The 25120-nt window shown below is 40.5% G+C and overlaps 1 protein-coding gene across 7 annotated transcripts in view; it reads left to right on the top strand.

Moving 5' to 3' along the window:
* RP1 (RP1 axonemal microtubule associated) overlaps positions 1-25120 on the top strand; it is a 320592-nt gene that overhangs the window by 72947 nt on the left and 222525 nt on the right. For all 7 annotated transcript variants that reach the window (XM_050938879.1, XM_050938878.1, XM_050938875.1 and 4 more), the window contains exons 9-18: positions 2237-2312; positions 3880-3956; positions 4060-4091; positions 4244-4373; positions 7825-7925; positions 10982-11155; positions 11665-11877; positions 12315-12492; positions 16713-16844; positions 22902-23104. In XM_050938879.1, coding sequence (XP_050794836.1) covers positions 2237-2312; positions 3880-3956; positions 4060-4091; positions 4244-4373; positions 7825-7925; positions 10982-11155; positions 11665-11877; positions 12315-12492; positions 16713-16844; positions 22902-23104 — 1316 coding nt within the window. The remainder of the gene's footprint in view (positions 1-2236; positions 2313-3879; positions 3957-4059; positions 4092-4243; positions 4374-7824; positions 7926-10981; positions 11156-11664; positions 11878-12314; positions 12493-16712; positions 16845-22901; positions 23105-25120) is intronic.

A 25120-nucleotide genomic window follows, 5' to 3' on the forward strand; every position in this document is an offset into this window, starting at 1 on the left:
AAAGTAGCCTCCCAGCAATTCCTTTTCCTAAGGATAAATCCCTAAGAACCACAGGGTTAGAAGGGAAAATGGCTCAAGAAAAACCCTATGTGGGGAAAATCCTTGAGTTTTCCATTCCTCCAGACAACCTGCTATAGGTTTTTCAGTGGCAGTCTTTATTATGCAACCTCGTGTCTTAAGAGACCACACCATTATGATTATTAATTATTATTATTATTATTTGTTTTATCTATTTGTATTACACTAATGCCTAGAAATCACAGACTAAATCAGGGCCCCATTGTGTTAAGCCTTGTACAGAAACATCATGAGACATTCCCTGCCGTAGAGAATTTGCAATCTAAGTAGACAAGTTGAACAAATGTGTGGGAGACAAAGGAAGTGTCTCCAGATCTACTGAATACAGTCTTGCAGTCTTAATCCACTTTCATTGGAAGACCCACTTCCTCTAAGCAATTGATTTTTTTAATTAATCATTTGGATGGTTGCTCATGCAGGTTTGACTGTATCTTAAAAAAATCTCCATTTTCGCATGAACTCCATTGTCATCAACTCTTCCTCTGCAGTAGCATCTCTCAGGCAGAGGCCTGCTATCTTCTGACGTTTCTGCACATTATAACATGGGTCTCTGTTATGGAGTTTGGCAATGATGAAACAGCCATGTGCCAAGATCAGTAGTGTCAAACAATCAATTTTCTTCACTCTGCTTTGAGCCAGTCAATATAACCCCTTAGAATTGCTGGCAGTGTGGGCCTCTCAGATTGGTTAATGATTAAACTGTCAGCTTCCTGGACTTCTGAAATATTCCATGGAGTTACACTGTCTCTCACAATGCGTACTCATCAAGGGAATATTGCACCATTTTATGCCATGGACTTGCCGGGAATGGATTGTACCTTTGTTGGCAATGATAATGTTTTAAAAAATTGGAGGCAGTGTTATTGCCAAATTGTATCCAAAATATGGATATGTTCAGCTTTATTGATAATTTGACCAAAATATTAAAGAATTAAAAAGACTCAGAAAATGTCTTCTCAAATACATACATTAAATGCTTTAAATGAGAGGGATAAGGGGCCGTGCTAGCCTGCAACAATCCACTTTTAACCCTATGGTATTTCTCAAATATGTGACTATAAATGGAGAGTTTTTGAAGTGAATCTTTCTTTCCTTACAATAGCTTGTACTGTGATGAGCAGGTCTGTCCCCCTAAGGGTAGTGGTGCCTGGGTTCAGCCTACCTCTGCCATGTGGAAGGGCCCTTTAAGATTTTGGGAGGTCTGGTTTGCAAGGACCTAGGAGATATTCGTCAAGAGGAAGTGGTCTTGGGTATAAGTAGTGTTTGAAAGGAAATTCAGTTACTGTTTCTTTAAGGATTCAGGACCAGGAGTCTAGTAGAACAGGTGGGGCAAAGGTCCACTTTCTCCCAGACAACTGAGATGTGCTTTAGAAAGGGGAGCAGCTCCTCCTTAATAGCAGGAGAAGGCCTGCCTGCTGAACCCAAGGACTCATTGGGGAAAAGGGGCCAGCTGAAGTAGAAGCTGGCTAAGGACCTACAGGTCCTAAGTTACAACCCCAGCTCCAAGAAGGAGAGCTGGCTGGGGGACTCCTCTCTTGAGGGAGTGACTCTTTGAACTACAACCCAGCTCCAAGAATGAGACTTGGGGTGATGGAGGGAAGAAGCTCCTGAACAGGGGCAAGAAAAACCTGCCAGGACAGTTATATGGATCCAGAGAGCACATGAACTTGAGTGACTAAAATGGTGAGTTACACTTTGTGGAAATAATAAACCAGACCCCTCAGGAAGGGAGTATGTGGTCTGGTAATTGCCTGCAAGAGTCTGAGTGGGAGCTAGGAGCAGTACACATGCAGGCTCATGAGGGTTTGCTCTGAAAGCATTCAACCCTGACAAGGACCCTAACATAATTACAGGAAAATGATGAGCACTACTATATATCAGGGAGTGACTCCTTGCACAGTGCTAATATTATATTCATTTGTGTTTAAAGTTACTGGATCTGATTCTGATCTGACTTAAACTGGTTTGACATTGATATAGCTCTCTGAATTCAGTGAAGTTTGCCTTGATTTAAGCTGGTGTAACTTAAATCAGAATCTGGCCAAATATATGAGTGTGTGTGTGTGTGTGTGTGTGTGTGCGCGTGTGCGCATGCACACATACACACACAGAGTAAATTTTCATTTTAGGATGTTTTTTGTTTTTATTTTGTTCATAGGAAATGGATGGTTTCTGAAGAAGATTGTAGTCAAGGATCCTGTCACAGACCTGGATTATTCTTTTCCTTGTCACAGGTTGGTGGCGTTTTCAAATGGGTTATATTGTAATAACAACTAGTTGTTCGTGCCTTCTCCAGTCAGGGGTGATTTGTGAAGTGCTTGTCCCCTGAGAATCGAATTGATGATCCAGCTCCTTTTACATACTCTAACAAACAGTCATAAGATGGTAACAATGTCTGGTCACTTCCCACCCGTGATACATTTAACAATTGACTGAGCATTGAAACATTCTGTATAAGGCTTCTGCACCCCACACCTGCTACAACATTCAGCAGCTGCTGGCTGGCACATCCCCTCATCTGACATTTTGGATCTGACATCAGCTGATCCACCTCTCCCTATATCCAAGGCAACACTTTTCAGTTAGGTGGGTTGCTCTCTCTCTAAGGGTAATTCTGCACCATTGACAATATCAATAGGAGCTTTGGCATTTACTTCAGTGGACTCGGGATCAGGCTTTAGGTTCTCATGATATGGCTATCACTGAGATGTATCTGAGCAGCTGGTCCTTCCCCGGTCCACCCCAAACCTGTCACTGAGCAGCAGCAGAACTTGAAGCAATCCCAATTTCCCTGCTGCTTCTCTGTTCTGAATCTGCTACTCCCATGCTTGTTTCTAATTTTATTTACTATCAGTTAATTCACAAATAGCTTATGGAAAGTGATATTAATAAAAATCAGTAGAAATATTAGGAATTAGTAAAGTCCAGTCATGTATGAATCCAGCTACAACTTGCCAATGGCAGCTCAATTCTGTGTCCTTCCTTCACTTCTACAAGTGAATAAATAAGTGCCCAAGACAGCTTTGAGTGAATGATGTGCACCCTGAAATTGATTTATGTGTGCGTGTGGGCTTTCTGCCCATCTGATACAGCACCTCCTCTTAGCGTGACCTAATTTTGATTCCGTATTGTAGGTGAGATGAACTGCTACAGAGAGAGCTTGAAATACAATGCTAGCTTCATAAATAATTCAGGGACATAAAAATCCTGTGTGTGGTTGAAGGGCTTGATACACCTCTCACTGACATCACTTTTACAATGATTCAGCTCCTTTGATTTTAACTGAGTTAGCTCTAATTTATGCAGTGTAAGTGAGAAGAGAATAAAGCCTCTTTTACTTTTAATGGTGCAGTTTACACCTGTACAGGTTGGGGGTGGGGAGGATTGTGTTACCTGCAAGAAATTTGCGTCATGAGAGATGATTTTAGGAGTCTGTTAAAGCTTGGCTCCCTGAAGTAGCCTTTTGGGGGCAGACAGTGTGGTCAGTGGATCTGCTATTCCTGATCCCTAACATTGGATCACTAGTTGAGATCCCCAGGTAGTCAGGCTGGCTTGGGCCTCTAGGCCCTGATCAAGAAAAAGCACTTAAGCACACATATAGCTTTAAAAAAGTGAGCAGTCCCACTGAAGTCAATGGAAACTTTCACCTGCTTAAAGTTAAGCACATGCTTAAGTGCTTTGCTGGTTCAGGGCCTCAGTGCACAAAATATTAAAATGTAATGTGTAAATATTGTGACAAAAATATTGCTGGGTTTGAGATCAAAACAATATAATCAGAATGGGTTCTGTTTTTCTCCAAAGGTGGCTAGATCAAGGGGAAGAGGATGGTAAAATTGTAAGAGAACTAAATGTCACTGACACTACTACCTTCTCCGCAAGTAAGCATAAAACAATGCAGAAGAGAGTCCCCTGTCACTGTGACTGTGTCAAAGAATGGCCAGAATACTGTGTAAACTGATCACATTCTCTCTATCTCTGCAGGGCAAGAGCTGGAACTCAAGAGAGTGGAAAACGTAAAGACTTTTTCTCTTTTCAAAAATTGATTTGACAGTATACAAAATCTGTTCTGGGGAAAATCAGGTCAATAGTTTTTCTGTATGTGACGTTTTCTTCCCGTATCTTCTCATAAGGGCTCTTTTCTTCCTTCTTTTAAAAATATAACTAGTGGGCTGCTGAAAGATGGAAGTTTCAGAAAAGCAACACTCTTCAGTTCTACAGCAGGCTCACCCGTGGTTTCATACGCCTCAGTCCAGATGGCACAGTTGATGCACTTGGTGACAAGAAGGACAAATATGGTAAAATATTTGCCAGATGGGGATGTGTGGGTGAACAGCATGAGGAAGGAGGGCATCATCAGATCACTGAGGATGTCATGTATAAGATTCAAAATTAATTCTAACAGGAGCAGAGGATGGCAACCATGTATGTTCTTACTCTTGAATGCATATACAACTATTAATGGTAAAAGCCACTTGGTTTTGTTGTAAAAGAACATCTCACAATGGCGCCCCATTATTAAATAGAATCTAGTTCTCATGTGCTGGTTTAGTGATCCAGAATGCAAACCTCCATGGTGAGGGTGGTAAAACCCTCTCAACAACTGGGGCAGATACTGTCCCAACCACCAGCTCCAAATGCTTCCTCCTCTCTACCAGCATCACTTCCATCTTATCTGGGTGAGCTTCAACCAACTCACTCCTGTTCAAGCCTCAGCTCTCTCTGGCAAGGAGAAAGTACTGTGTTACAAGGGTTTGAGAAAATGAGGTTAAAAGCTTGTTATCATCTACATTATGGCGGTGCAACCGAAAGTGTCTCAGGTCTTTCCTGAATGGCCTCACCTATGCTCTGAATAGAAGGGATGACAGAACAGAACCTTGAAGGACATACTTGAGAGAGCCTTCAAGGCAGTGAGCAAATTCCCAGCAATTACCTGTGGGATGTCTCTGAGAAATCGGGGCAGAAAACCCCCATATGAATAACTCCTCAAGTAATCTTCTCCATGCAGGACAGTCCACAGGTAGATCAATAAAATCTGATAGGCATGGAATACAGGTTTCACTTTATTTTTGTAAAGATCCCTTTTTAGTTGTCATGGTTGCTCTTGGAGTGCAATTATTCAGTGACTCAGAACGTTGAATTAATCAAATCATTAAGTATTGCCTTAAATTTCAGGGCATTCCAAATCCCTAAATGCAGTTACCCAGCATGAGAATGTCCTGGAAATCCTACAGGGAGTTTCATTTTATGATTATAAACTGTGAACTACTGGGTAAACCTCCAAACCAACCTCCTTACATGAATCAGGACTCCTAGTCTGCACTGAGGCAATAAGGAAATCTGTTCACTATGACTTTGATTGATGGATTGTATCTGATTCAATTCCACATAGCACCACAGAGCTCATAATCATTTTGCATGCAGAATCCAAATTTACACTGCTGTCTGCTTCACTGCAGACTGCTGCACTTTCCTTCATGTGTATACGTGGACTTCTGTATGGAAGTTTTTAAACACATAAACACATTAAATTTATAGCACTTTCTGTACATTTAATTTTACATATTAGAAGTAAAATAATCATGTATGTCATTTTCAGTGAGTAGTATTTTCAGTCTCTACGTAATTGTGCAGGTACCACAACTGCACACACAGTTACTGCAAGTGGCCATGTAAATAGAGAACGCAGCTAGCACAACTGTGATGTCAAATGTAGGCACACATCTACTTACACTTCTTGCCATGAAGAACATGTCTCTACCCCTCAACATTTCCCTTGAACGTTTGTTTGGGTTAAACGCATGCACATTACTTTACCAGGGCACTGAGACTAGCTCTGTACAACAGAAGCTGATGTGAGACTTGTAGCTTGGGGCACTGTTCCTTGTGCTCACAGTTAGGAATGAAGTTTCCAGAAAGAAACACCATCTACTTATCTTTCATAGTAAGCAACTTTAGTGGAAGCTACTTGGGCTGAAACTTTCCTGCCTTTCAAATGCTGGTAGGACTACAAGGAACAATTTATTAATAACTTTGGACCAGATCCTCAGCTGGTGTAAATCAGGTTGGTTCCAGTGCTTTTGATGGAGCAATGGCAATTTACATCAGTTTAGGATTTGGCTCAGGGATTGTTAATTTTCCAGGATTTTTTATCGCTGACTGGAAGCACTAAGAGAAGTGTCATTGTGATTATTATTTTTTGAGCTATGGTTTGATTCTGGCATGTAGGAACACTACCAACATGCAAGATGCCCCCATGTATGAGATAATTACCTTGAATTTAGTTGATCTAGTTAGAACAATCGTTTAAACAGGCATACAGTGCATTCAGCCTTGCTCCATTGAATGAATATACTTAATTTTTTAACTACTAAACAGCAGGTTGCAACAGCTCTATTTTATTATGAATGGAATAAAATTAGTCAATAGATAAAATCTCTGGGCCAGATGCTGCCATTCTGAGTAGTACCTTGCACTGCAAGTGGGCCCATCAGAGTGACAGAAAAGGCCTATGGGAGAGAAATGGCTCACAGTGTTATTACACTGGGGATGAGTTTGACTCACTGTATTTATTGCTATCGGTGGGAGCTACAGGCATTTAGGGAAAGTACAATGTTATTTATGTATATATTTATAATGTGGTAGTGCCTGGAGGCCCCAGTTAGGAATCAGGGCTCCATTGTGGAAAGCACTGAACACTGTACTCTAAGAAGCACAGCCCAGAACTCTCAGCCCAGGAAGGAGGGGATAAGGTGACTATCGGTCACCCTAGCACCCTCCTGATCCAGGGACTGGAGAGGCCCCAGGAATAACAAGGCCCTAGAGCCTGTCTGAGTTATGGCAGCCTCTCTGGGGTGCCCTATGAACCACAATGATGCCTAGAATCTCTGTACTGCTGTGTGCTGCTCCCTGCGCCAAACCCGCACCTCTTGCCCCCAGGCCCAGTCTGGCACGTCTCTGTGCTGGGAATTGTCTTCCATATTGCCTGTGCTGGGGGAATCCTCCCCTTACATATACGGGGCTATGCTGCTTCAGCCCTTTTAGCAGGTGCACAGGTGAGAATCTCTCCCTAAGTATATGATGAGAGACAACAGGGAGCTCTCTGTTTTCCCCTGTTGGCAAAGCTATTACTATAATAAACAAACAACTGTCACTGCTAATACAGTAAGCACTTCACAGCTTCATCATTGTCAAGGGGTTTGGAGACATCATAGAAGAGGTAAATCTTAAGAATATGGAAATTCAGAGCCATGCTGCAAAATTTGTTTTTACAAATAATAAATAGAATTCTCCTGAAAGAAATAGATTTTTATCTCTCTATCTTAGGATATTATACTGTTGCCCTTCACTGTGGTATCTGCAGTATGTCTTCCACACAAATTCAATTGGCCATAGTGAGGCCTCTAGTACACTTCATGGAGTCCCTGGCTCCCTTTTTGGGGTATTGGGATGGGGTATTATTTTGTTTTGATCTTTTACAAACAATAAATCTGCTCTTGCCAAGAGATTTTTGCTCTTCGCTGATAGCTCTTGGGCAGTGACTTTATGAGCTTCCCCAAATGAACTGGGAGGCGATCTGTTGATCAGAGTCCAAATTTTCCTCAGTTCTAATTACTAATTTTTTTAATTCACGCTCTTCCCTGCCAGATAATGTCTTTGCAAAATCATAAGTCACTTGTTGGTATTATATGTAAAAATGAGTTTGAATACATCTATGGCTTTACCTTTTTTCTCCCCCAAACTCTTTAGGTCTTTTTGATGTGACTGTCAAAAGAAATGCACATGTGTTTAAGAGTCATCAGATGCCACATATTGCCCTTGCTCTAAATAATGGCTATGTCACTGGAATGGTATGAAATTGCCTTATTGCTTTTCATTGTTTCATGGTTATTATTATTATGTATTAATTTATTAAATAAAATGCAAGCTTTGTTCTCTTTTCTAATAAGTAGCAGTTACTTCCAATCAAAGATGAGGCCAAGTTGCAAAACCAAAATCTGAAGTTTGAACGTGCCAAAGATCAGGAAAGTTTGGATTCTGCTTTGGTGCCCATCTATTTTCATTTTTACTCTTTCCTCCTGTATCTTACTTAGTATTTTTAATGGCTTATTGAGAAGAATTTGATTTATACAATCTGGAACATTATGAGCTGTGTTTCATTGTTTATACCAGCTAGTCAAATGTTGACAACATATCTGGCATGCCCTGGCATCTCCTCTCCTTGAATAATTATCAGTGCCAAGTGCTAATTGTAAATATCCATTTATTTCCCTATCACTTTTTGTAACTAACCTGTCTTTCAAGGCTTGTTGCAAGTTAATGTTCCAAGCCTAGCTTGCTCCCCTGCTCTCTCATCCTCTCCTCAAAGGTAGATTTTTGTCAACAGCAACAGATTAGTACTGGTTGTACTTGCATTTTCATGATCACAAGCTTCTTGGAAAGTCAGGCACATGAAACTTTATAAGTCCTTAAAGGTGGGAACCAAAGAAACTGGATCCAATTTAGTCAACTTATGGGGTGGGTTCTTCCACAGCCCTGGCCAAATCAACCGGCAGATCAAGGGCCAGAAGATACAGCCTAGGCAACATCAGTTTGGAGGTGGGAAAGGGCGAGACCTTGCTCCATTCCCTCATCAATCTGCAAAGCTCTTGAGCTCTATGAAGAGAGATTTTTAAGGAATAGGCTCCTTCCTATCCTCCTCTTTGGCTCCCTCCTTTATCTAACTTCTTCACCAGTGGACCTTCTGCACTGGACAAGAGAAGACCTCTGTCCCTTTTCTCTCTTTTTCTCCTCTCCCACCTCCTGTAGAGATACTGAACTCAACAGGAAAGAGTCTTCCTCCTGGAAGTCAAGCCCAGCATCGCTCTGTCACAGCACTCTCAACATGTGATTAGGCAAGTGGAGTTGTGGAAGGTGATTCCTTTAGACAGAACTGTGTTTTACTGAGGATGGAACCAACTGTGTTTTTCTTTCCCTTATTTGAGGAGCGAGTAATCTAGTGGTCACAGCAGGCCACAAGCCTCCTTTATATAATATGCATTGGCTTTAGTGAGAGAAGAGTTTACTCAGCATCTTGCAGAATTGGGCACCTATTTGGGAATGGCTTCAAGCCACAGAACAAATGGTGCAAACTCTTCTTGTTCCTGTTCCACACAGTGTGAACAGCTCTCTCTTGTTCTCAACATCATTACAACTAGGGGACTGGGGAAAGGATTCCTTCCTTCTGTTTCCACCTCTGTCACTGCCTTTTTTTTTTTTAATTTTGGGTAAGCCACTTAAAGTCTCTGCCTAAGTTTACCCATTCTAAATTGCATATAGTAATAAAACACCTCTTCATAAGAAAGTTGTGAGGATTAATTAATGATTAAAGCACTTCGTGATCCTTGGAAGAAAGGTGCTGTGTGACTGTAAAAAGGTACTGTAATACAGTAAACATTTGTATAGGTTTCAGATTTAATCAAAGGTCTCGTGGCTCTCTTGTTTCACAGTCTCATCTAAAGTCCACCTGATAATTTCTTTTATTCTCAAAAGCTTCAGTTACAGCAGGTTGAAATGTTTTGAATGAAAAGGAATTTTTTTTTCATGCAAAAATGGCCTTTCTTGGAAACAAAAAGTTTCACAAACCATTTAGTCTTTAAAATGTTATTATCTTTTTATCTAATTTGTTATTTTAAGAGTTATCAAAGCTGTTATTAAAATGTCTATTGACATTTTTCATTTTCTTAAACCTGAGTTTTCAGTAAATGAGAGAGAACTTAATGTGTTAGATCAGGGGTTGGCAACCTTTCAGAAGTGGTGTACCAAGTCTTCATTTATTTACTCAGATTTAAGGTTTCACATGCCAGTAATACATTTTAACATTTTTAGAAGGTCTCTTTCTATAAGTCTATAATATATAACTAAACTATTGTTGTATATAAAATAAATAAGGTTTTTAAAATGTTTAAGAAGCTTTATTTAAAATTAAATTAAATGCAGAGCCCTCCTGACTGGTGGCCAGGACCTCGGCAGTGTGAGTGCCACTGAAAATCAGCTCACGGACTGTGTTCAACATGTGTGCCATAGGTTGCCTACCTCTGTGTTAGATTAAAAGAACTTAATGATTTTTTTGAAAAAGCAACAGTCCACTTTGAACCATGTGAAATGAAAACAGCTTTGAAATCTTGCAACTTTCCATTTTGCCCAGTTCTTTTATAAATCCAATACAATGTGTATTTTTGTGTATAGTGTCTTTCATGCAAAAGGACCAGGAAATAATCCACAGCCCTTTACACTCTGACCAGACAAATACAAATAATGAGCCTGATTCAGCCATCTGGTTGGATCCCTGTGGGTTGCTGCCTTCCCTAGATATTTATCCAGGGAGAGCCATATAAACGCTGATGTGGGGGGCCACAGTGCTGCTGCTGGTGAAAGGTACCTGAGAGATATTCTGAGTGCATTTCCTGAGAGCCCTGACCTTGCACCCTCTCTTCTGACTCAGTCCAGTTTGTGGGCTGCGCCAGGTGACCCCAGACCCCTGCAGTAAGGAGTCCAGGTAGGTTAGTTGTTATACCTGCACTCAATGCAGAAGTTCTGCCTTTGGCAGTTCCTAGCTTGACTTTCTCTAGCAGAACCCAGGAAACAAATTGTACCCAATGAATATAATTATGAATAGATAACAGGCTTGTCTTATTTCAGGATTCTGTGCCCAGTTTCAGGCCTCTTAATTTTAGAATTTCAAGCTCAAAAACAAATTTGAGAATTTCCATATTAGGTTGATCTTCATGGCTAGTAGCAATATGTTTCTGGCACCATGAAGAATTAATAGAGGTGCAGAAATAGAGACTCCATGGCGTGACGTCACTTTCAATTACTTATATCTAGTGGTTCATATAATTGATTATTCCTGCTTTTCTTGTGTTAGGACAATGAAAATACTCTCTGTGAGCTACAAGTTCATATTCAGCCAAATCGCTGTGCAATTCTGGAATCAGCCCGAAGTCCAGGGCACATGATTACATTCAGTCTTCAAGGCAAAGTAGCTGATGATACAGTAGGCTACGCAGGACTCTCAAAAGAATTTGTTGTGCATGTGAAGGTAAGGTTAGGGGAGAGAGATGAAGGAAACTAAACTGCAAATAGTTTATACTTGTAAAATCCACTGTACCCGAACACACCCCAGCAAACTAAAAGTTGAAAGAGTGATCTCCTCCCACTAGGTGGAGCTAAAGACTGCGACTACAGCTTAACAGGGCGACATCATGATGTAAACCCTGGGGAAGTCACAGATAGTCAAAAAACCTTCCAAAACCAGGGCTGTACACACAACAGAGCTGGATGGGAAATTGTTTGCATAGAAGGAGAGAACAGCTTGCTAGTCGAAGGAACGTTTATGTGACTTGTGACAAAAATGTACTTGAGTCACTTACCACTTTATACATAGAAATGCGCCTGTAGTGGTTTAAAAAACACAGTTCACATCTGCTTAATTGCTAGTGTAAAGGTACAACTACTGCTAGATGATGGAGTGTATCAAGGTGAAAAATCAAAGGGAGTGAGGGAAGCCATGTCATTTACAAATGGATATTTTTATCTATCAATTTGTAGGGTGTGTTCCACAATGGTGCCATAATTCTGCTCACCACAAGTCTCTACCAGGCTCTCTGCCTCAGGCCTGATGGGAGCTGCAGTGGAGCAGGAAAGCAGTCTGAAGAATCCTATTGGAAAGTGCATAAAATCAGCTCTGGAGTTTGCATGATTGAGAGTCTGAAACACCAAAGAATGTACCTGAGGATCAAGGATGGCGAGTGTAATGGAAAAGTAAGCAGTTTTTGTTTATATTTGCCTTTTAAAATGTTTAAGTAACTTGCCAATGCCAGAGGGAAGGAATACAATCTTGTCTAAAATAGAGACTTTTTACATCTCCCATCAGCCATAAAACTTGCAGAACTGGGAGGCTCTGATCTAAAGACAGTTTAGCCTTTGCCTAAACCTTTACATGAATCAGAACTCTGTCTCATGCATGATATTTCCCTTATTCAGATCATTATATCTCTATTTCTGATCACAAAGGAATAAACAGGTCCAAACATGAGGCTATCTTTATAGGATGGAACAGTTAGACAACTTAGCAATATGCTAAAAACTTAAAAAACAAACTGAATTGACACAAATATACAAAGTTTTATTTTAAAGTTCTCCAACTGCATATCACATTCAATTGTTGAACTCACATTTCTGTATTTCATCTTTTTTAGGGAACGGGTGATGTATACTGTCACTTTAAAATTGAGAAGAACTTAGACAGTGGATCTGTGAGTCTAGAATCTGTGCAAAACAGAGGGATGTATGTTGGTCTCCAACCAGATGGCCAGACCAAGCCAGTTGTTCAGACTGGAGAGAGAAACATTTTGTTCTACCCACGAGTCATCAAATGTATGCAACTTTGAATACTAAACAAGCCACTGAGTATTTCACATATTTATAGTTACACATGTCAATATAACCAGAAAGTTTAAGGTAAAAATATAAAGACCAGATGTGGAAAATTCTCTTGAATGTTTTAGTACTTTAAATGAAAAACATATCCTACTTGCAACTAATTCCTCCCATATACATTGGTAATTTTTATACCTCATTTTACCAACTCAAGAGTTAAAAGGAAAAATCTTGATTTTTGCTGAATAAATGAAACTTTGAGTATGTGGAAAAAACAATGGTCATAACATCTGGTTATTACAGCTCCCTGATTCTCTGCCCAACTCTAGTCACTGGTTTGAGCAGCCTGGGGGCAGCTCTACCATGTGTCAGCTGGCACCAGTTCCCAAGAACTACTCTCTAGCTGAATATAACTTGAGTGTGCTCTGGCCATACCCCTTCTCTAACTTCAATATGCCCCTCACTGCTGGAGACTGCAAGAAATATGGCATAGGAGCCAGGTAGGCTGGTTGTATACCTGGAGTGGACTCTCTCACTCTGGAAACCCCCAAAGTGTGAGTGGAGCAGAGTGAAGAATCTGCTCCACTGTCAGTGGTTGCTAACTATGCAAACCTGAGAACTTTGTTTTTATACATTTCTATGTTGCTTTAATCATGGCATCAAAGCAGCTCCATAAAGACTAACGAATTGAGTATCACAACATCCTTGTGAGGTAGGGGAAATATTATTATCCCTGTTTCTACAAAAGGGGAACTTCCACACAGAAAGTCTGTCAGGAGTTAGAACCCAGATCTCTGAGTACTCTGCCACAAAGCTGTACTTCCTCACAAATATCTGCCCCCTTCACTGAACTGTAGCTTTAACACACACCGTAGTTGTCTGCAGGCCAGTTCAAAAGAAAATAAGCTCTTCTGCTCTACAGTCAGAAAGTGTGAACAGTACAAAGCACGTCTCATCATGAATAAACTATGGAATAGATTTGAAGACGTACATCTCTGAGTTTCAGTTGGAATGTCTATTGGTAGTGGTAGTCTTGCTAAATATTGACAACATTTCTGCAAGGCTGACAATCTGGAGTGAATGACCACAAATAGTTAATCAGTTTTTATCTTTTTTTCACTTAACTAATGTTCTCTTTTTTATGAGGCAAAGAGGGAGAAGCTTAAAATAGATATGCTTTTTACATGGGCATTAGGATAAATGGGAACATGAAACACCAGTCTTCAGGAACTAAAAGACATTAATTTGGGATTACCTTTTAAAATTAATATACAACTGCTCTACCTTATGGGCTGCATTAGGCACAGACACACTGAGGGTGATGGAGGAGGGTGTTGGACTGTCTAAGTGGCAGTGCTTGAAGTCATGCTTTTCTAGGTCCCAGTGCCACCAGAGTCATTGCCATTATTATGAGGGAAGGTTGTTATGGGTAAGAGATAGCCTTTCCTACCTCTTTAAGAATGGTATAAAAAGAGCTAGGCTGTACTCCCCCAGAGCACCCTACCTAGTACTGTCCCATGGCCGGAGATAAAGCCACACCCATCTAAACATTCCCTCACTGGGCCAATCTGTTCTAACCACCTTGGCAGCAGAGAGCTGTAAATTAGCTTTCTGAAGTCTCCTAAGCAGGTGTACTAGAGGGTAAACAGCTCCCTGTAATTTCTCCCCCTCTAGTGCTCCCACACAGGGACAGATACAGTTTGGACTGTGAATTTTTGGAATTTCATCTCCTGATTCTTTTCTGACATTGAATCATAGGGTAGATAACAAGAGCTGCTAAACCTCTTCCCCCCCCCCAGAGAAAGCAGTTTAGTAGATTGATTAAAACTTTCCATGGTTCACTCTCACAACCCCATCTCATGGAGAACTTCTGTATCTGTGAAGGCTATGGAGTTTTAATTGCAGAGACAACCTTGTCTTCATATGAACTTTATAATCCCATCTACAAAATGGGAATATTTCATATGATTAAAATGGCCTTCTTCTAAATTCACATTTCTTGTGCTTTAATGATTATTCCTTTATAATGGGATTTTCAAAGGAACTGGGGCTTGGATTCTTAAAGGTATTTAGTCACCTAATTCCCATTGATTTCAATGGAAGTTAGGAGCCTAAACAGCTTTGAGGATCTGGGCCCAAGTGATTTAAGTTCCCAATTCCTATTGAACTAGGCAATTAACTCCCTTAAATTCCTTTGCAAATCCCAGCTTTCATGTTTCCCTAAAAAGACCAGTTCTCGGTTCTGATGTGGTAGTTTAGTGGTGTGATACATTATCCAGTTTTCATAATGCTCAGGGCTTGTCTGAGTCTGTGGCTGGCTGGGATGTAAATCTACCTTGCACTAGCCAGCTACTCACTAAGCGTCCATGTGGACCCTACTGTCATGCACTAAAAGTTCCATTGAGTGCTTTGATGTACCCCATAATGAAATATATGAGCCAGCTGATAAAGATTTATACCATTCAGAGCCCTTTTTTATTTTCCATTTGGCATGCAGCTGATAGTCACTTGGCCAGTGAGAGCCTGGCAGAAACCAGTGCAGTCACAGCTTTTTATATCTTGCGGATGTTAGTTCAAAGATATTTCAGATAAACAATGAAAGATACCATGAAAACGATGAATGGACCATCAAGCTTTGACTATAAGTTGGGAACCCCAGTATAGATGTGCAGACTCACCTCTGAGGTGCCTCCTGCTGGTGATATCTGGGATCATTACAGCTCCAGAGCACCCTCTACAGGCCGGTGATCTGCCTGTTCTCTGGCCCCTGTGTCCCTCCCTGGACCCCAGTGCCCCTTTAACCTGGGGTGCTGCCCCCTGGCAGTACCCTAAAGTTCTGGGTCTCCTCCTCCCAGGGGAACTGCCACCCACTATCTCTACCTCACCTCAGTATCAGGCTACTGCTAGTCATCATCTAGCCCCCACACCTTGGGGCAGACTGCATTATCAGCCTACTCATCACTGGCAAGTTTGGGTTTGGGCCTGCTGCCTTTACCTATCCCTGGGCTGCCCTCTGCAACCCCCAGTACCTATTAGCCCAATACTAGGCTGCAGCCTGGGGCTTTCCAGATTAGAGCTCCCCAGCTCCTCTGTCTTTCCCCAGCCCTGCTCCACTCAGATACCCTGTCACTAGCTCCCTGCAGCCAAGTCCTTCTTCCTCTACAACCAGAGGGAGATTCTTGAGCTCCTGCCTTCCAGTCTTTTTATACAGGCCAGCTGTGGCCTGATTGGGGCGTGGCACAGCTGCAACCACTTCCCAATCAGACCAGCTGATAGAGCTGCTTTCTCCAGCCACAGCCCCCTCCCAGGGCTGTTTTTAACCCCTCAGAACCTGAGCAGGGTGAACACCCTGCTACACCCAGATACAAGCGGTATAAACTCATCTCAATCAGCAGTCAGAGGCAGTATTATAGCACACAGTTTATAGTATTATTTAAACAATTCCAAAGGTACCCAGAAGCATTATAATAAAAGTAATCATAACTGTGGTATCACTGCAAGTACAGTGCATGCACCGTGCATGTGGTTGGGGATGAGGGGGCAGAATATTTGAGTCACTATATACCGTGCAGATGAGAGAGAATAATTTTTCCTCCTAAACCCATGAAGAAAAGGGTTTTCAATGGAAAGCCTTAACTAAAGCAATGCTAACTGGTACTGCTGTAATAAAACTATTTGCTACTCCATTATAGACTCAGGTATGAAAGTTGGTTCCTAAAATACCTTGCTTCTTAATAAAAGAAGATAAAAGGACCTAATGCTTTTTTCAGTGCAGCCAAGATTTGTCACTTTGCAATTTCATAGTTCAGAAATGGCCACCGGCAGTTTTGTTTGAAAGAGATTTCAAGCAATGGCCCCCTTTAAGCAAGAAAACATCAGTGGAGGGACTTAACATCAAGAAAACAGCATTTGAATGAGTCATTTGATTCATACATCAATGTTAAATTGTTGCTTAGAATCACAAAGTGGTGACTGGATTTTATTGGCATGCCATCTTTTTTCCTTTTTTTCTTTTTTTTATGCCTGCTGCTAGCAATAAAAACCTATTACTTACATCTATGCACTGCACAGAGAAAAGATTTTGGTATATCTTGTACGTTTGTCTTATGATTGCAAGGTTTATTACTAGTGTTTGCTGTTGAATACCTGGGTAGCTTCTAAATAGGAGAAGCAAATGATTTTTTGGTAGTGTCACGCTTTACATGTTGTTATTTTAGTTGGCAGGGAAAAGCCTATGGGAACATCTGCGACACCCAGCCAACCAAATGGAGGGATCAGAGAATCTGAACACCAACTGGCAAAAACCCAGAAGCCAGTGGCTCAGAGCCCATCAGCTTCTCCACCCGCAAGTAAGGAATAGTTTTAAAAAATCTATATTGTAGTACTGTGATTCTGTATCTTTTTGATGGCCTACCCTAGGGACGACACCGAATGTCTTTTCTAGACTGTTGCAATACACAGTGTGGATTTGAACTGCTCTTTAACAGACTTGTTGTTATCTGAAAAAGCAGTGAAGTTTAGATTGGTTAGCCAATAGTCAGCATATAACTGATTTGACTAATTTCACTATGCTGGTTTTGAATACATTATTATAATATAGCCCAGCTCTTTTCCTTACTAATATGAGCCACTTTACATTATATATAACCGTGCTAATACAATGTAGGGCCCAATACAAAAGCCCATTGAGGTCAATGGAAGTCTTTCCATTTACTCTAGTGGGCTTTGGATGAGACAGTAACTACCTTTTAAAATGTTTGGGTATGGCTGCATCATATTGTTGTGTATAATTACTGGGGGAAGGGAGTAAGGATTCTTGACCCAGTACGTACTGGCCTCAGTACTCTGCTGCACCCAGTATCCCCTGGGTGTGGATGAGGAGGATCCATGTTCCCAGGAATGGCTGCATGAGGAGTTGTTAATGCTGACCTGATCCATGTCTGCTTGTGGCCCTCAAGGAGCCATCAATCAACTGGGCATTGCCGAAGCCTTCACCAATTCTCTCCCCCCAGTAACCTGCTACTCCGGGAGTGGCATAAAGGGATTAAGATCACATTGTTTGGGGCAGGATTGGTTCTCTAGTGTGTGTTGTATAATGCTTAGCTGATTATGGACCCTACCATAATATAAACAACAACAGCAATTCACCATTGATACCATTTACAGTGAGAAGTGTTTGAAATGGAAAACTCGGGTATTTTGGAATCTCTCTTTTTTTAATTTTTTTTAAAGTTTCAGTATTTCACCCCCACCGCCCTTCAATTTAAACCATTGTTTTTTTAAGGGATTAATAATCAAAACAAAACAAAAAACCACCCTGTATTTCTAACTAAATGGAAATGTCTGCTCTTCAACCACAAAGATTGCAGTTTGATAGTAATTCTTGCCCTGGTCCTAGGATTACTATGGAACGAAATAAAATAAATAAACTTGTAGCAGCTGAGAACTCAGTTTGCAGGAGTTTCATGTTCTCTTCAAAGTCTAAAGATTTCTGATTTAGCAGGACAAGGTCACACAGCCCAAGTGGGAGCCTTCTTTGAAGAGAGAATCTTGTTCTTATCTCGGTGGTGCAAAGTTCCCCTATTCAAGAAAGGGGTCAGGCTGGTGGGGTGGAGTAGGGGAACAGACCTCTGCTTTGTATGGTCCACCTATGTTTCAGATCCGTGCTTGTGGGGTAGGTTGGGCCATGGGGGCGCAGAGGGGGAGGCAGGATGGAGAATCCACAGTTATGCAATTCTTCCATCCTTCCCCTACCTCTGTGGAGGGGACACACTGGGGTTGTGGAGCCTCTAGTGCTGTGCACTGTCTGGATAGCTTCTCCTTGCCCCCACCAGATAATAAATTGAGAAGTCCAATTGTCAAACTAGGGCCCTTAAATTGAGTTGCCCAATTCTGCTTTTGATTGACGTTGGTGGAATTTAGGTACCGTTGTGCCTATATAAACAAAATGGCAAATTTTGACATGCTAATTTACAGGAGACTCAGATCTGAAACCAGGAGCAATATGTTTTATACCAGAGGAGACCTTAAATGCAGTGCAAGATTAGGATTGCATCAAACTCTCCTGGTTTAATTAAAATCAGTGCAGACTATTATTTCTAATTATTGCTAATTATCTGTAAATAGCACAGACATCTTTGTGGCAGCATCACTCCTGTTTTCATTTCAGAACACTATTTCAGTTTCGGATCCCTTAGGCTTCACCTGGTATTGTACTATTGTGTCATACCAAAAGCCTTCTGCATGTGTCATAGATTGTCAGAAAATGGTTCAGTGTGTTGAATCTAAAATATAGGACAACACCACGTACGTCATTAAACATATTTTCAACAAAGCAGAATGTTTTTAGGGTTTGATATCCAGGATCATTTTCCAGAGGAGATATTTACCATAAAAATGGTTCCGGTAAAATCTCTATAACGCTTTGTAGGGAGTATTTATGAGCAGTAATAACTATAGGGTCCTTTTTGTGTCTACACAAACTAAATGGAAATACAAAAGTTGACTGTGTCTTACAAAGAAAATGTTTATTTTATGAAAAATATTTTCCTATGAAGTATTTTAACAGGTGACTGGATTTTCATAGTTTTTTGGGGGGAGAGGGGAATCATTGAAGGTTGAAAGATTTTTTAATCCACATTGACCTAATGCACTGATTGTGTTTTTAAATTCCCAAATTAGTATTCACAGAAGGGTGGCAACTGATCCTGTAAGTAGATATTTAGTATACGTCCCCAGCTATACCCCTAACATTCACCTTTAACTCTTTAAGTTGTTCAGACTATCTCTCTGACAATGCTGGTCTATGCCCAATGATGTATTCATTGGTGGTCTCTGGACAGTAAAGTTTTCCCTGTGAGATTACAGGAATCCTGTGAGATCTCACAAGTGTGGGAATTGATGTGGGAATTTTGATCTTCATCATTCACCATTGTGTTTCTGAAATCATGTTAAAAATTCCTGTGGTGGAAACATAAATATGTGCAACAGTGAAAGAGGGGGCTAAATGGCCACTATCAGAGACAGTGGTATAACTAGGAGTGGAAATTTGGGTGGCCCCTGACTTCCGACACTGTGCTAGCTCAGCTTCTCCCCCGATGCTACAGCCTCTTCCCAGCCCTGGTGCCCCCAGACACAGGGCTTCACCTGCCGAGCTGAGCATGCACCTAAGTCGGTGCAGAAAATGGCAAGGCAGAGCTGCCAGAGCGTAGCTTTCTCAAGGGCGGGTGCACAGCTCCATCCTCAATGTCAGGTGCCCAAGTGACGCTCTGGGCCGCTGTGGCAGCACTACAACCCTGCTCAGATTTGGGTGGGCCTGGATCCTAAGTGGTGAGCTGTGGCCCACCAGGTCCACCTGTGGCTACGCCCTTGATCAGAGAGCTGCATAACCAGCTGCAAGTGATTATCAGTTGCATAACCAGCTGCATAACCCCTGGCCAAGTGACTATCAGCTGCGCTCCAAATGGCTGAAAATCCCATAAAAACAGCATTTCTTATGACATTATTTATTATTCTACAGTGCCATCACTTGGTTGGCACCTTACAGACAAATACTAATATACTACACAAGCAAACAAACAAAAAAGAGGCAGACATTGCTCGAAATAGCTTACAATCTCTGGACCAAATTCAGCAGTCCTCTCTAGGGTGATACTCTGATTTATTTGTGTTGTAGTGTTGGCTGAGTAAGGATCTCAGAATTTGGCCCTGGGTTGTCTTATGCCTTGGTTCTGTATCAAATTCCTTAGGCATCAGTGGGACTCCCCACAGGAGCAAAGGTCTGTATTAGTGGATCCCGATGCAGACTCAGATCTTTAGTTACCTGAATCGTTTGGTTTAAATGTGAGATTTAATGTGTTAAAGGAAAACCCTTTTCTCTATATATTTCTGTAGTTAAATATATTTTGGATCCAACTAGATCATACATTTGATAAAATTGACTATATAACTCTCCTTGATTACCACTGCTTTTCGTAAAACAGCTACCGATACAATAAAAGTGATATCTGAGGAACTTACTAAGAAAAATCAGGACTGTATTAAATTGATCCATCTTCTTTTCAGTTACCCACTTTGTTTCACAGACATTTCAAGTTAATGTGGAATTTTTTTTGCTTATATACACTTAATAAGAAACAAATCCAAAGGAGTCAAAGTCTTGACTTTCACTAAGTACTCTTGTTAATACTAACAGAAATATACAATGAGATGAGTTATGGCTGGCATTTCAAACTTAACTTTGAAGTTCAGAGGTTTTGCTAGTATCTGTCATGCATAATACTTTATTTTCATTTTTTTCTTCTGCTTAACAAACAAAAAGGAAATTGTCCTTGGTATAAAAAACTATATACCCAGATATCAAGAGGTACTATAGTTTTTAATCAATGTGGAATCTAAAGAGAGTTTTATGTTGGTGGGAACTCTCTTAGGGCTGGCCTTCACTACCACAATAAATCGATCTAACTTACACAACTTCAGTTTCGTGATTAATATAACCGAAGTTGACGTAGTTAGATCCACTTACCGGGGTGGCTACACTGTGCTGTGTCGACAGGAGAGCATCTCCTGTTGTCTTCCCTCATGCTTCTCGGGGAGTACACAAATCAATGGAAGAGTGCTTTCCCATCAATTTAGCTTTTTTTCACCAGACCCACTAAATCGACTTGCACTGCAAGCAGGGCCGATCTACCAGTAAGTGTAGACATGTCCTTAGAGAACATATTCTTCAGCTATTTATGTTTTCTAGCTTATTGTTCCAGTAGTGGATTGCACTATATTATTGGTGATGCAGATGGAATGTTTATCAGCCTTTTCTTTTACTGCAGTATCTTCCCCTTGGGCCAGAACAGTTAGCTATAGATTGCAAACTCTTCAGAGCAGGGATGGTGTCTTCCTATGTAAGTGGACAGCACTTAGCTGACAGCACTACCCCAAGAAGGAATAGTATTTCAGACATATGACTGTTGCTAATCCATTTGAATTGGAAATACTCAAAATTATGTTCCTCCCTGCTGAGACTCCAGTCATTCATGCTTCACTTCCAGGTTTGTCATTTGAGATTTGCAAATACATCTTTATCCTCAACACTGGGCGAAAGATCAGTGGAGGCAATCATTGAAGTGAATTTCTCTCTCTTCCAAAATTAAATTTGGTCAGGCCATCAGCTTGTGAAATTTACTTGTAATAAATTGTGTTCCTCTCTAGTGACTAATCTGTATAGAGGCTAACGACCTACAATGCCTGAAAGCCAATAGGGTTACTTCCTTTAACTTAAATGGTAGAGGTCTGTGCTTTGGGGCTGATGATCCATGGTATGTTATGCTCATTTTGTGACTTGTGAGTTAGAATCTGATCTTTCAACACTGTAAAAGTTTAATTTTTTTTGAAGGGTAAAATTAAAAATGGGTGATTGCGTGTATTTGAAGAACTACTGAGTTCAAATCTGTTCTTCCATTTAATTTCCTCAGATAGTCACTTTTTTTTTTAATTTGAAACTTAATTTGACTCTGTTTTCAGGCATTAATGATTCTGTCAAATTGATTATTATGGCACCAATCCAGAAAATACTTAAGCATAAACTTAACTTTAAACTCATGAGTAATCCTGTTGATACCAGTGCTGAATTATCCTAAATGCTGGAGGAAATGAAAAGTACTCCACTTTATACAATTGTTTTTAAAAGATAATGAGGGCCTTCACACCACAAAATTTTTTTACTGTCATGGTCTCATCCCTCTAAAGAAGTAGGAACTAACTTATTCTAAAACAACAGAACAAGTATAGCACATGAGATGGCCCAGCACAGGAAGAGTTTCTGCACCTCACCTCCCCTGCTCTTTTTGCAAACAGCGTGGTAAAGTACATTATACAGGATCTCTTGTCAGTTTCATTTTGCTACCCTTGACAGCAACAGATCCTGAATAAGAAATTTCCTCAACGCCTGTCTGTATAGCTGTTTGAGAAATAGATGATCAACTCACCCCATTTAGCTTGCAAGTATTTTAAAGCAACAGACAGATATTTCAGTTTTACTTTATCGCTCTCCAATTTTAAATTTCTGACTTCATCTTCTGATTGTGACAATGCGTTATTCCACAGTGAAGATAGGTAAAGAGATCTTAGAAGCTAGTGTTTCCATTGAATCATAAAACATTGTAGGAATGGGGAGGCTAGTACACATTTGAGATGCTTGGTCTTTTCCAGTTTGATTTTAGTAGTTCAGCTTCAGCTAACCAGAACATTTTGGACTAGACAAGAAACATAAATCAATCTTTTTAGGCTCCCTCACTTACAGTGAAAAAATACAATCCTCTCTCTGTTATGTTTCCTTTATGTGCTGATATTACAACAAGGACTGTCAGTTTCATGTCAATTTTGATTTACCACTAATGTTCTGTATTTCACAGAGGAAATGAAAAATACCCAAGGTACCAAGTATCCCCTTCCTTCAGATGATGAATGGAAAGTGTCAGTGCTGACAGGAAATGGAGGAACTCAAGCAAATGTCACACTCTGGATATATGGAGACAAAGGAGTAGCTGGACCAATAACTCTTGGCAAGGACAACAGGGAGCAACTCTTTCTTCCCAGGCAGGAGGATGAGTTTCAGGTAGCTAATGAAGGCTGGGAACATTATTTTACTGAATACCTTTCCAAAGATAATTCTCTCGTGATAGGGAAAATGTTTTGCATAAGTAAATCTATATCTAATGTCTCTGAATTCTGCATTAAATCATCTAAATATATATATATAGTATGTGGCAGAGGAAATGCTCTTTTCTCTCAAGCGGGGAAAACTGCAGAAGTAAATTGCTTTCCTTAAGGCAATTAGTTTAGGCAGTTGGTTTGAAACTAGTCTTAGAAACCATCTACCTCTGCACAAATCATATCCACTGAAAGATGTGTATCATTTACAGGATCTTAAGAAATGAAATGCATTCTTGAATACACTGTTGTAATCATGGCTCAAAAATGAGTACTGCATGGTTGGCTCTGCTAAAGTCATAACCTCGCTGTTTTCCAGCTAACTAATGCCCTAATAAAAGATTGAAATGTAGAAGATTTATACACGGTATTAATAGATTGCAATAACGTGCATATTACATTGTCAGGATCTGATCCTGTTTATATCCTGCAATGGAAACAAAAGGAGTTTTGCCGTTGACTTTATTAATATAATTAGGATCCAGTTTGTAAAGGAGCTTACCTCCAGGTAGAATGGAAGGAAGAAATTGCTATTAACAAAGGGCTAAAGCTTCTCTTGGCTCTCTCACAAAGCTTTTATAAGAGGGACATATCCTCTTTTGTTGTCTTCCAGCTGGAAGCCATGTGTGAATGAATTAACTAGAAATGATACTTCCCATTATGTACTAGAACTTGCTGTGTGTGCTTTCTCTATACTACTGTAGTTGTGACTCACACCAAGGTCCTTATTGTCCATAATAATAATTAATAAGTACTTTGCACTAATATGGCTTAAGCATCGAGGCTATTAGTTGTGATGTTAGTTTTGGAAATACGTACAGTATATATTTCACAGAGCTATGACCCACTGGGAACTCCTTTCTTCTCACTAGTGAATAATTTATAACCAGTTTTGGGTAATAGCATGTCTGCAATATTAACTTCTCTCCCTGTCCATAGATTCCCTAAGATATGGACCGATTGTCCTGCTATAAAATAGATATCCATTATAGCCGTGTCTTACGGATATTGATCTTGAAGAAAAGAAGAATCTCTCCATCAGCACCATGGGCTGCAACGCTCCACACACTGATGCTCTGGCGTCAATTATCAATTAAATAACATTTCAATTAAAACATTTCCCTTCATTAACCTGCAGTAGACAAATCCATCAAAAGCTAGCTAATGAGTAAGAACTCTTTAAAAGTGACATTGTTTTGTACCTGTGGATCAGTGTGAGTATAGCAGTGTTCTGAAATGGGGCCAGGAATGCAAGACTGGTTTTATTACTGATTCTCTTTACTGCTTGTGTGCTTGAGCCTGATGTGTTTTCATCGCACTTTGCTAAAGCAGGAGACTTCACTTTTTCATTTTTAAAATGATTGACGTCCTCAGAGGTCTAGCCAGGAATTCTAGGAAGAAAACTGCCTCAGACAGCATTACGGTAACCGAGGGCAATTTGAATCTCTTCCCTATTGCCAAACTCATGCAGACAGCTATCAGAAAGTGGAAATACCCTTGCCTCTAGAGTAAAAGGAATCACATCCCTTACTCATGTAAGTAGACATTACCTGTTGAATCCCTTTTGAGGCTGCTCACATGAGAAAAGATTGCTTGGGCATATTATACCTAGTATACTAATGGACACACTTGGCTATGCCCTTCTCTAATTATACCAAAGGGAATCCTTCTTTTGGCCAGACAAATAGGTGCTAAGCTTGTTCTAGGTGGACGTCACTTCTTGCATTTCCACAAAGCCAATACATTGCCTATTGACACTGACACAAAAGAAGGCAGGCAGACCGGCCAGCTGAACCATTAACCAAATGGAATGGAAAAGGATAATTAGAATAGGCATGAAACATGACAGTAATACGTATTCAGAGATTCTGAATGAAAGGATAATATATCAGGTTGCTCCATTTCATACAATGATAGTCTA

The sequence above is a fragment of the Gopherus flavomarginatus genome, chromosome 2 (genome assembly GCF_025201925.1).
Source record: "Gopherus flavomarginatus isolate rGopFla2 chromosome 2, rGopFla2.mat.asm, whole genome shotgun sequence".
In the NCBI taxonomy this organism is placed as follows: Eukaryota; Metazoa; Chordata; order Testudines; family Testudinidae; genus Gopherus; species Gopherus flavomarginatus.